Raw genomic sequence first — 12,931 nt, 5'->3', positions numbered from 1 at the left:
TTGGTGCAGTTTAAACCACATGCCAAACCGAACCGATTGAATTCGTTTTTTCGGTTCGGTTTTTTTTATACATGTATTAACACTTGAATGGATTGATAAATCGATAAAAGCTTGATTTTCATTTTGTTTTGGTTGTTCAACATTTCGATTTGAACCCATGGTGAACTACTCTTAGAATTTGTTCCATAACTCATTTTTCAAGAAGGCCTAATGTATACTCAGCCTCCTAAAGTTGTCCCTTTTGTTCATTTAACCCCCTCACCTCACGGGACAACCCTTTAACCCCCTAAACTCCAAAAAAACGCTACTTTTAACCCCATATTTTAGACTGCCGAGATATAATGTTGTCCGTGTGTATCACGCGCGTGACACGTTTGTATCCCGCATTACCCAGCCCCCTAAAGTTGTCCATTTTGTTCATTTAACCCCCTCACCTCATGGGACAACCCTTTAACCCCCTAAACTCAAAAAAAAAAAAAAAACTCCTAGTTCCAACTCAAGTACGGGCATTTTGGAGATAAAATACCTTGTGTGCATTATATTGTGTAATGACTACCTTTTTTTAATATGATGAAATAAACTTGATTTGCTCTTTTCTTTCCTACTTTCTTCTTTTGAAAGTCCTTAATATTGAAAATTTGCTATAAATATCATTTAGTCATCACTTCTCTTCCACTGTATTCTACACTTCATGTCAAATCAGATTTTAACTCTTCCTTTGTATTGCCTTCCGCTGTATCTATATACACTGTGGTCATAATTCATACAAAGTTAAAGCCTTTTTTACAATTCCAACGTTGATTGTGACGAAAAAGCACCAATTAAAAATTAGAAAGACACCAATTAAATTTTCTTTATCTTCAATGCCTGTACTTGAGTTGGAACTAGGAGTTTTTTTGGAGTTTAGGGGGATAAAGGGTTGTCCCGTGAGGTGAGGGGGTTAAATGAACAAAATGGACAACTTTAGGGGGCTAGGTATGCATTTTTTTTACCGTTGGAGGTAAGAACAAAATCCTCCCACGCGCCTCATGTGTTTGAGACACAAACGTTGACTAGGTCAATGCCACGTCGGACGATATGAGGTTAAAAGTAGCATTTTTTTGGAATTTAGGGGGTTAAAGGGTTGTCCCGTGAGGTGAGGGGGTTAAATGAACAAAGTGGACAACTTTAGGGGGCTGGGTATGCATTAGGCCTTTCAAGAACAATAGAACTAGATGTAGAAACGATTTCAAATTGAAACAAGAAAATCAGGGATTTAACAAAAAATTTGACTGAGAAGGATAGAATTGCAAAATACAAATTTTGAACTTATATCTAAAAACGATAAGAGAATTAGCATAAAGCGTGATACCATACTAAATATGAAGAATTGAAGATGAACTTTATTAAAGAAAACGACAAAAAGTTATAATTTTTTTTTTATAGAGAAGTTGGACGAAGGAAGAAGATGAATACAATTTGTTAATCAACTAACTAGTTACAACTTTTTATTCTTACTACTTATTACATGATGCGGACATCCTAACTGGGATCGCTGATCACACGCGCTCTGGCGGATCCTCAGACATCAGACCCACGGAGGTTGTATCTCGGAGGGCGGATCCCCAGGACATACGCGCGGGGCGGATCTAGGAGTACACAAGGAGGCGAATCAACATCTACCCCTAGGCGGATCTCTGTTTACTTCCTTCCGAAGTAATTCCCCTAACAACCCTGACAATCAGTACCTGTACCATTGTACTGATTGTCGGGGCGTATTACCTATTTTACCCTTTTGCTGTTAGCCTTATTGTAACCCTAGTAGGGGTAGTCCTTGTCCTTGTTCTTATCTTTAGGGGAAGTATTTAAACCCCCATTTTTGTAAGGATGAACCAACTTTCATCAATCAAACATTATTCTCTTTGAGAACCGAGGTTTATACCTTGTTATTGGGATTCACTCCTTCTAGTTTAGCTAGAGAAGAAACTCTTTGTTGGTTTATGATTAAAACCTCCATTTATCGCTTTCAATCTGTATCAGTTGGTATCAGAGCCGATCGTTTTCTGACCCGAAACTTCTTTTGGCAATGGTTCAACCCCGACAACCGCAAAATTCCATGGAAACCAGTGACCTGAGGTATGAGGAGCTGAGGGAGCACCTCGCGGAGCAGATCCAGGCCAGCCATGAGCGGCAGAGGCAAACCGACCAACGGTTCCTGGAGCTGGCTACCTCCCTAGAAAACTTCAAACTGGAGGTTCGGGCTCTAATCCGACCAAACGCGGGAGGATCAACCCAGAGAAAGGAAGGAGTTCCTGAACAACAGCTTCCACAAATGGATCCTAGGGATCCTGAGGTAAGAAGACCCAACTTTGTCCTTGTACATAACGCTGATAGTGATAGTGATGACTTTGAGGGTATCGGGAATGATGATACCGTTAGAACTATGAGGGATGTTGGGCCTGTTGACAACCGACGTGTGGAGGTTGCTAGAGTATATCCAGGTCTAGGAAACTTTGATAGAGATGATGCCTTTAAGCTAAAAATAGACTTACCGTCTTTTGGAGGCGAACTGGATATAGAGGGATTCTTAGACTGGTTATCGGAAGTGGAACGTTTCTTTGAGTATGCTGGGATTCCTGATGAGAGGAAGGTGAGGCTGGTGGCGTATCGCCTGAAGGGTGGCACATCAGTTTGGTGGGATCAGATGAGGGAAGAAAGAAGAAGAGGGGGCAGAGATCCGATTAGATCTTGGCTACAGATGAAGGTGATGTTGAGGGAGCGGTTCTTACCGCCGGATTATGAGCAGTATATTTACAGCTCCTACATGGGATGCTCTCAAGGGACCCGCAGTGTCCATGAGTATACTTCAGAGTTCTTGAGGCTTTCGGCGAGAGCCAACTTGTCTGAAACTGAAAGCTAAAAGACCTCTAGGTATCTAGAAGGGTTGAGATACAACATCCAGGATCGTATTGGCACACAGATGGTGGTTCGGGTACAAGATGCCAGGAATTTAGCCCTCAAGGCTGAATCTCAACTAACCGGAAGATCCAGGAGATCCGCCGCTATTGAGTATACGCCTTGAGGAAGAGATAACGTGAGGTCTTATGACAAAGGCAAGCAGGTGGCGAGTGCCAGTGGGGCCAAGGTTAACAGTGTGGGAAGGGGATCTGTTGGAGATACTAGGCCATACAAGGAAGCACATATACCACCTAAGAGCAACAATTCGTATGCGAGGCCAACACCTTTTAAATGTTTTCGGTGCAATGAGCCAGGCCACAGATCCAACGAATGTCCTAGGAGGAAGAGCGCCAACATGGTGGAGAGGTATGAGGATGACTATGACGAAGGGGATGAAGTATTTTGCGAACCCTTAGGAGAAGATGATGATGAGGCGGATGAAGAGAGATACGCCATTCATGTGGTACGGCGTTTGTTAGTCTCCAGCCGGGTAGAGGGAGATCAGAGGCACCGCCTATTCAGGACCCGCTGTCTTGTGAAAGGTGGGCGATGCAATGTGATAATAGATAGTGGGAGCCAAGAGAACATTATGAGCAGCAGCACCGTTCAGAAGTTCGGGTTATTGGAGGAGGCGCATCCCGACCCCTATAGAGTGGGTTGGATCAAAAACGTGGGTGAGCTTAGGGTGACCCAGAGATGCAGGGTACCTATTGTGATTGGTGATTACAGTGATGAAGTCTGCTGTGATGTGGTCGATATGGATGCCTGCCACCTATTGTTGGGCCGACCCTGGCAGTTTGATAACGATGCCATCCATGCAGGAAGAGAGAACACTTACAAATTTGTGAAGAATGGGGTGAAGTTCGTCCTTACGCTAATGATGAGAGAGCCAAAGGCCGACGAGAAGTCTACCTTGGTAGTCTGTCCTACACACAAATCGTTTGTCAGCGAATGTGAAGAGAGCCAAATGGTGTATGTGGTAATGGTTAAGGCCAATCACGAATCCGCCCAAAGGGGCGAAAGAGAGATGCTGAATGAAGTGACCCGCCTACTTGGCGAATATCAAGATCTGTTCCCTAACGAACTGCCGAGTGGGTTACCACCTTTGAGGGACATCCAGCATCATATTGATCTTGTGCCCGGGGCTAGTTTGCCAAGCATTCCCCACTATCGAATGAGTCCAAAGGAAAATGACATCATGAGGCAGAAAGTGGAAGAGCTCATTGAGATGGGATACGTTAGAGAAAGTATGAGCCCATGCGCCGTCCCAGCCCTACTTACGCCCAAGAAGGATGGATCTTGGCGGATGTGTGTGGACAGCAGGGCTATCAACAAGATCACTATCAAGTATAAGTTCCCTATTCCAAGGCTGGATGATATGCTAGACCAGCTTGGCGGATCCCGAGTTTTCTCCAAGATTGATCTCAGGAGCGGTTATCATCAAATACGAATTCGATCTGGGGATGAGTGGAAGACCGCCTTCAAGACTGGGGATGGATTGTATGAATGGTTAGTTATACCCTTCGGGATGACTAACGCCTCCAGTACTTTCATGCGGATGATGAATCAAGTGCTTCGCCCAGTGATTGGAAAATTTGTAGTTGTGTACTTTGATGACATCCTGATTCATAGCAAGACCTTGGTGGAGCATGTGGGGCATTTACAGATAGTATTTGACCTGTTAAGAAAACACCAGTTATATGCTAATACTAAGAAGTGTGACTTCGTCATGGAAAGACTGGTTTTCCTTGGGTTCGTGGTTAGTGGCGATGGGGTCCAAGTTGATGGGGAGAAGGTAAGAGCCATCCGGGAATGGCCTACTCCGAGGAATGTGGGGGATATCAGGAGTTTTCATGGGCTAGCAACATTTTATCGTCGGTTCATCAAGAACTTCAGTTCCATAGTGGCCCCGTTGACGGAATGTTTGAAGAAGGGAAAAGGGTTTGAGTGGGCGGATGCCCAAGAGAAGAGCTTCACCCTGATCAAGGAAAAGCTGAGTACATCGCCAGTTTTGGCGTATCCCAATTTTGATAAACTGTTCGAAGTTGAGTGTGATGCCAGTGGAGTTGGGATTGTTGGTGTCTTGATGCAAAAAAAGAGGCCCATTGCATATTTCAGTGAGAAGCTCTGTGAAGCACGGCAAAAGTGGGCAACGTATGATCAAGAATTTTATGCAGTAGTAAGGGCATTGAAAGTGTGGGAGCATTACTTGGTGGGAAAGGAATTCATCCTCTACACTGACCATCAAGCCCTCAAGTACCTGGGAAGTCAGAAGCAACTTCGAAGCTCCATGCATGCCCGGTGGTCCGCCTTCATAGATAAGTTCCCCTATAAGCTTATCCATAAGGCTGGAAAGCAGAACAAGGTGGCGGACGCCTTGAGTCGAAGGGTGTCACTAATCAAGACAGTAAACCTGGAGACCGATTGTTTTGAACACATCCGAGGAGAATACTTGGCGGATCCTGATTTTGGCAGTATCTGGGAAAAGTGTCAGCACCAGCATGGGGATGGGGCGTATCACCTGATGGATGAGTATCTCATGAGGGGCAACCAACTTTGCTTACCCTGCACTTCCATCCGCGAGAAGGTTATTCGTGATCTACATGGCGGATCCCTTGGAGGACATTTTGGGCGAGACAAGACATATGAAGCAGTGAGTTCCCGTTATTTCTGGCCTAAGATGAGGAGAGATGTTGCCTACTTGGTAGAACGATGCTATATTTGCCAGACCGCCAAAGGACGCACCACAAATACTGGATTGCAGTTACCTTTGCCTGTGCCAGAGACCATATGGGAGGATCTGTCCATGGACTTTGTCCTAGGGTTGCCCAGAACTTAGAGAGGCATGGATTCCATCTTTGTTGTGGTTGATCGGTTTTCAAAGATGGCCCACTTCATACCTTGTCGTAAAACTAATGATGCCTCAGCGACGGCTAAGCTATTCTTCAAAGAGATTGTCAGGCTACATGGCGTACCTAAGAGCATTGTCTCGGATCGTGATACGAAGTTCCTCAGTCACTTCTGGCGAACGTTGTGGGCTCTGTTCGATACGTCTCTGAAGTTTAGTACCACCGCCCACCCTCAAACAGACGGACAGACCGAGGTGGTCAATAGAACTTTGGGAAACTTACTGCGCAGCAAATGTAAAGATAAGCCCAGGATGTGGGATGTGGTTTTAGCCCAAGCTGAGTTCGCCTACAACGGCTCTGTACATTCGGGGACCGGGAGATCCCCATTTGAAGTAGTATACACAAAGACCCCAAATCACGTCCTTGATATAGCCCATCTTCCTAAAGGAAACGTGACTGCCAACCAGCTAGCTAAGGATTATGTGCAGATGCACCAAGAGGTGAGAGAGACTCTTGAGGAGAGAAATCAGAAATTAAAGGCTAAGGCGGATGAGCACCGTAGGGACCTGCAGTTTGAAGTTGGGGATGAGGTTATGGTATATTTGGGCAAAGAGAGAATCGCCAACGCCACAAGCAGCAAGCTTCGGCCTAGGAAATACGGGCCATATAAGGTCACCAAGAAGATCAATGCCAATGCCTATCATATAGCATTGCCGAATTGGCTTGGTAAAATCTCACCAGCGTTCAACATCCGTGACCTTAGCCCGTGGAAGTCGGATGGTCCTTTGGAGTTCAACACAAACAAATCAGTGCTGAATTCTTTTAAAGAAGGAGAGAATGATGCGGACATCCTAACTGGGATCGCTGATCACATGCGCTCTGGCGGATCCTCAGACATCAGACCCACGGAGGTTGTATCTCGGAGGGCGGATCCCCAGGACATACGCGCGGGGCGGATCTAGGAGTACACAAGGAGGCGAATCAACATCTTCCCCTGGGCGGATCTCTGTTTACTTCCTTCCGAAGTAATTCCCCTAACAACCCTGACAATCAGTACCTGTACCATTGTACTGATTGTCGGGGCGTATTACCTATTTTACCCTTTTGTTGTTAGCCTTATTGTAACCCTAGTAGGGGTAGTCCTTGTTCTTATCTTTAGGGGAAGTATTTAAACCTCCATTTTTGTAAGGATGAACCAACTTTTATCAATCAAACATTATTCTCTTTGAGAACCGAGGTTTATACCTTGTTATTGGGATTCACTCCTTCTAGTTTAGCTAGAGAAGAAACTCTTTATTGGTTTACGATTAAAACCTCCATTTATCGCTTTCAATCTATATCATTACAAGTGTCGTTATTCCCCTCTTTCCTAATCCATTGTGTAAAATGGAGCATTTTATATTCTATTATATAACACAAACCTTTATTTATAAATTTGAAACCACATAGATGTGTTTGCAAATAAGTCAAACTACATGCATTTTTTTACGTTTAAATTTATGACCACATTGTTCGTGAGTACTTATTCTGGTTCATATTATTTGTTAGATAAGAATGATTTTTCTTGATTCATATTATTTGTCACTTTAAGTTTTTAATGAACTTTTTTCGTGTTTTATCCCTATTAATGAATTTAGCATTATTTTTTTTTATCATTTTTCAAGATAGGAAGAGTGGTGTAATTTAATGTGTTATGAAAAATAAGAATTATTAATAAAGAGATATTAAAAAGTTTTTTTTTTTTTTTGTCTATTTTCTATAAAATTAATGCAAATCAATCATTTCCTTTTTTTTTTTAAGAGAATCATTTCCTTAATTTTTGGTTGAATGTAATAAATAATATGAAATCAAGAAATTATAATTTAAGAGCTACGAAATATACTTGTATATTTTTTACCTTTTTTCCGAAGATAGTTGTAATATTATGTATCAGAACTTCTACGATGTACGAGATGCAATTGATCTGACCAATAAAAAATGAGAAACATGTTACTTCATTGGGAAATGATTGATATAAAGAGAGAAAGTGAACAATTGTCATGTTTTCTATTGTATATGTTGATTTATTATTTAAATTAAAAATTGGAATTATCAATCCCATTACAGATTTAATTTCATTAAAGCAAGAAAAAAATATTATCTAAATTTTTAAAAAATATTTATCTTTCCCACAGCCCAAATAAAATTTTAAATTAGACGTTTTTGTTTTCGATTATTGAAAAGATAATCTAAGAATTTTAAAAAATGAAAATTATAAATTATAATAATATTGTTAATTGAATATAAAAAGAAGTCCGAAAATAAGTAAACTCCCGAAAGCCCACGATTTCTCCACCATTTTCTCGGTGTGTTGTGCCGAAATAATCTGCAGAAAAAGAGAGATGGAATCTCAGTGTCATGGTCATGCCTGTGCTGCTTGTAAGTATCAACGTAGAAAGTGCAAACCTGATTGTCCTCTTGCTCCCTATTTCCCTCCCTCTTCTCACCGTGATTTTATTGCTGTCCACAAGCTCTTTGGCGTTAGTAATATTTTGAAAACCATCCGTTCGTTCGATTCTCCCGCCGCTAAACAGGCCTCTGTTAATACTATGATTTTCCAAGCCAAAGCTCGTGCTGCTGATCCTGTCGGCGGTTGCCATCGAATCATTTTGATTCTGAAAAATCAGATCCTTTTTTACCAAAACCAACTTCATCTTGTTCGTCAACATCTTCTTTTGCATAAGCTTCTGGCTTCTCAATTTTCGCATAAACTTGATGCAGATGCAGATGAAGATGATAGTGTTTTTGCTAAGGGGAATCATGACTCCCGTCAACAACCGTATGGATGTGATACTGATTCGTTGGATAAACAGGCGGTTACATTGGGTTTAAGTGAAGACACGAAACCGCTTCTTGGTGTGTTCGATGACATTTTTATGGATTCCAAGACCAGGTTATACTCTCATCATCTCTCCTTTAATTGATACACCAGTCAGTCAGGAATTCTGGATTAAATTTATGATTGATTTGATACTGAGAATTGATTGTTAAATTCTGTGTAGGTTGTTAGAAGATGAGGAAGTTGAAGAGGAACACAAGGATACTTCAACAATCAAATGAAATTCTTTTAAATAGTATTTCTGGTAAGTATTAACAATACTTATTTTCAACAGGAAAAACCAAAAACAAGTACGTTACTCTTTGTAAGTTCAATTTCAAAGCTAATTTCTTTGTTTCTTCTCTTCAATTCTGTTCACTAACAAATGTCTTTAAATCTACTTATTAATTATATCATTTTATCTTTTTTTTTTATTATTATTTATTTGCATTTCCAAATGCATATTTATACATTTATTTTGGAGTGATCAAGTGAGACTAGGGGAAAAAAAGAAGCTTCAGTGAAGTTTCTTTTTAGTATAGGAAATTAAAATTATGTTCCCACATCAAAATTGAATTATATTTTAATCTGGTTTTTGTGGCATAATTCTTCCATTTGCTAGTAAAGCCGAATTCTTCTGGGCAGATTTCTGCTGCACTTTCATCCGAGGGTGGTGATCCATCAAATTATCGTGTCAAACTCATGTTATATTTATATGATTATACGATATAAATACTATAAAAGTGACAATTACGTAATTAGTGTATTTAGGATTACTCTCTAAATAATATGCCATCCCTACTTTCATCTCACAAGAAGTTTCACTTTCACTTGAGTTTGGGACTTCAAAAAATTTAGAATTTTGTAGATTCGTCCAATTTTTGGATTTGTTTGATCAGAAAGAAAGCATTAGTTGCAGTTATTTTTGCACTACTGGTACAGTTTTATATAGAGAATTAATAAATGCAAGGTGTTGGTTACTTTACTTGGTGGAAAACTTGTTGGGTTAAGGTAATAGATAATGAACATTGTAGTTGATTTGAAGCTTAAACAAGATAGATTATTTTGATGTTTGAAAGGGTGGTTCAATGGTTACATTTTGATGAGAGGACCATTGAAGTAGACAGGTCTGTAACAAAAAAAATAAATAAATAAAGATTTTCAAGTTGAATTGCACTTGTATTGAATTCTAATTTTTAACCATATGAAAGATTTGAATAGATAAATCTTTAAAATGGAGGGAGGGATTTGGGAAAATACATATCTATATGGTTAATTAGTAAAATATTTCAACCTTAATGGAAGAGTTAAAAATGTTTCCAAAGGTTGTGATATTTACCTCCTTTTACCACTAACATAGGCGTATGTATTCATTCATTATTGTAAAGAAAATGTCTATTTATACGGGTAAGTATTATTTTAGCAATGCAAAAACGTGTTGTAACAGGCACCAACATGTTAAAGTTAATTACATGTTATTGTGTCTTTTATTTAATTTTCATTAAGTCCATGCTATCATTTTTAATACACTCGTAATTGTGCCCACTATAAATTATGTATCTTTTAACCTATTATATTATACTCGTCTTCCTTGGATGATTTGATTGATAATAGCTATGAGTGACTCTACCATATATTAAGGTAGTTCACTAAATTGGTATTCGTAGCCAAACCGAAATACTAACTTAGAATATGAGATTTCCGGTCACTTTTCCTTTAATGTTCTCCTAGAATGGAGTCGGTTCCTGAAAATACTCTAACGGTCAACATAGTACCGAAAAGAGATGACAAAAGATTAATAACCAATGAAAGTAAGAGACTGCGAGGGAGACTTTGAGATCCCTTTATCATTAATGAGATCTTAATATTTATAGGAGTTGGACATCTGGTACATTGTTTATACTGCCCTTGGGCTATGGTCAAGTGGGCAAGATTCTTGATGGGCTGCCCTTTGGACGAGTTTTCTAAAGTTTGAAATAAACATATCAATTCCAAAAAATAAAAGAAGAAATAATTTTGTAAACCAAAGATCATATTATGTCACGTATAATCATAAATCACTGGTAAAAATGATGCAACATTTTACTTGTAATTGATTCTAGTTTTTAGTTCTCAGTATTGGGGGGACAATAATGAGTAATTCTAAGAACGCCCAATCATGAATAAAATGGTGATGGAGATGTTCTTTATGTGCTTCTTGGTCATTCAAGTTGAAGAAAGAGCTTCTTTCAGAAGCATCATCAACAGAAACTCCATGTTCAGGAGAGCCATTGATTATAACCGGGGTCATTAATATGAAGCTACTTTGAGGAGCCATTTTAGTTTGGTCTTGTCTAGTTTTTCTTGCAAGATGTCGTCCTCTCTACATATACCTCTCACAATATTTTTTTGCTGATAACTGCATTTTTTGCACACTGCTATTTCTTCCCATTGGTTTGACCACACCTTATTAGTTGAGGGTTGATAGGGACGCTTTATCCCTACCTTTATGTACGATTTTTAGAGTCTTTTGGCTTAATTTACGTCCTTTTTCATTACATTTGTAGTTAAAGTACTTGTTTAGTGAGTTTGAGTCAAAGTTAGTTGGTTTTAGTTATTTTTTCAGTTAATTTCGTTCACTTTCACCCACTTTCACTTTTTATTAGTTTCATCCACGTTCACTCACTTTCATCCAATTTCACTTTAGCCAGCACATTGTATTGAAACCCAACACATTGTGCTGCAATAGCCAGCACATTGTGCTAGACCCAAATTTAGCAAAAATGCATATTTTCCTACAAGCATCACGTGTTTCCTTATTCGTGTGGGCCCCATCTTCTGCATCAATTTCAAAGTCTTCTTACAACCTTTATGCAAATTCAAAGTCTTCTTACAATATTCAAAGTCTTCTTACTTTGTGTAATTTCAATTTTGCCACTATGGCTTGTAATTTTCTCTATATAAACTAGCTTAGAATCCAATTTTAAGGCAGTTCTAAATAGAGTAGTTTGAAATAGAGTTTACATGGAGTTATAATTAATTTATATTCAGTTTTTCATGTAATAAAGTTCCTTACATCTTGAGAGCTTGTTGTAATTCTCTTGTTGTCCCAACAAAGTTACTTTCCATCCGTATTCCCCAAGCTCGAGAGTTCCACATCCGAATCTGAAGTGACGGTCTTGAGTCCGGTTAGCTAGTTCTAAGAGCTGGTTCTTCTTCCCTTTTTCCTTGCTAATTAGATTGTACACTTCATATATGTTAGATTCGGTTGTATTCCGCATTTACGCTTTTCACAGTTATAATATATGGTTTACGGCTTTCAATTTCACTAAACTTGTTGATGTTTATTCCTTGCTTTGATTCTCATAATTGATTATTGTGTAGGTTGATTATGAACTCTGAAATCCATTAGGATTCGTATAGGTGTTCCCTTACCGCAATTGACAACCCGAAAATCGTAGGAATTGATAAGACACAGAATTTATGGGCCCTAGTTTCTGAACCTAAAAATTAGAGTCACGTTAAAGAAGGAACCACGATCTCAGAACTTCACGGAGTTGTTCTATTTACATATAATCGTCTTTGCAAGAGTAAACTATTACTCGTCTATATTCTGAAATATTCTTTTATCACTTATTGTAACTTAACGATATCTGTATCATCCCATAAGTGCTTAAAACATATGAAAACTGTCTCACCCATAGTTTAGGAGTAGTTTATAGCTATCACCCAAACAAACCTAAACTATTCAGCACCTAGATAACGCATAGAACTGAGTAGTTTAATACTTCTGGGTATAAATCTAGTGATTCGATACCTGGACTTAACCAAATTTAGTACTTGATAAAGACGAGGTACACTTATCCCTCAATTGCAGAAGCCGTAGCAGTGGTTATCGCCTCGAGCGCATTGTCGCTAATTGTCGGCTTCGCATCAAAGGTCATTGAGACTACCTCATTTCACTACAAATCCTAGGAGAAATTAATTAGATGAATCAAAGTTTGGAATGTCTCTAATATTGTTTAATTAAAAGTTGAAATCTCACTAAGAGGGTATAGAGAATTGTAGAGGGGTGTGAGTAAATAAGGTGGCACTGCCACGTTTGCTGAGATGTAATGATATATCAATGTCTGGTTTTGTAATTCCATCAACTGAGTCGACGTGAATTCCCCTCTTCCGTTCATACCTGCATTTTATATTAAAAATAAAAAATAAGATATGCATGAAAATATACCAAATATAACATATCCCATTATTAAATATTATCTTCTTGCAATCCAACTTTTTAAATAAAACCAAGACATTAGGA

At 39.2% G+C, this 12,931-nt stretch overlaps 1 protein-coding gene across 1 annotated transcript; it reads left to right on the top strand.

Annotated features, from left to right (window-relative positions):
• The first annotated feature begins 8,150 nt into the window (after positions 1-8,150).
• LOC136202119 (LOB domain-containing protein 22-like) lies at positions 8,151-8,952 on the top strand. The gene is made up of 2 exons (XM_065992603.1): positions 8,151-8,718; positions 8,828-8,952. Exons 1-2 carry the CDS (start codon positions 8,168-8,170, stop codon positions 8,883-8,885), a joined length of 609 nt encoding a protein of 202 aa, XP_065848675.1. The 5' UTR covers positions 8,151-8,167; the 3' UTR covers positions 8,886-8,952.
• The last annotated feature ends 3,979 nt before the right edge of the window (positions 8,953-12,931 follow it).

Source organism: Euphorbia lathyris, chromosome 8, assembly GCF_963576675.1.
Source record: "Euphorbia lathyris chromosome 8, ddEupLath1.1, whole genome shotgun sequence".
Taxonomy (NCBI): Eukaryota; Viridiplantae; Streptophyta; class Magnoliopsida; order Malpighiales; family Euphorbiaceae; genus Euphorbia; species Euphorbia lathyris.
The sequence above is the reverse complement of the archived record's forward strand: the minus strand, read 5'-3'. Positions and strand labels throughout refer to the sequence as shown.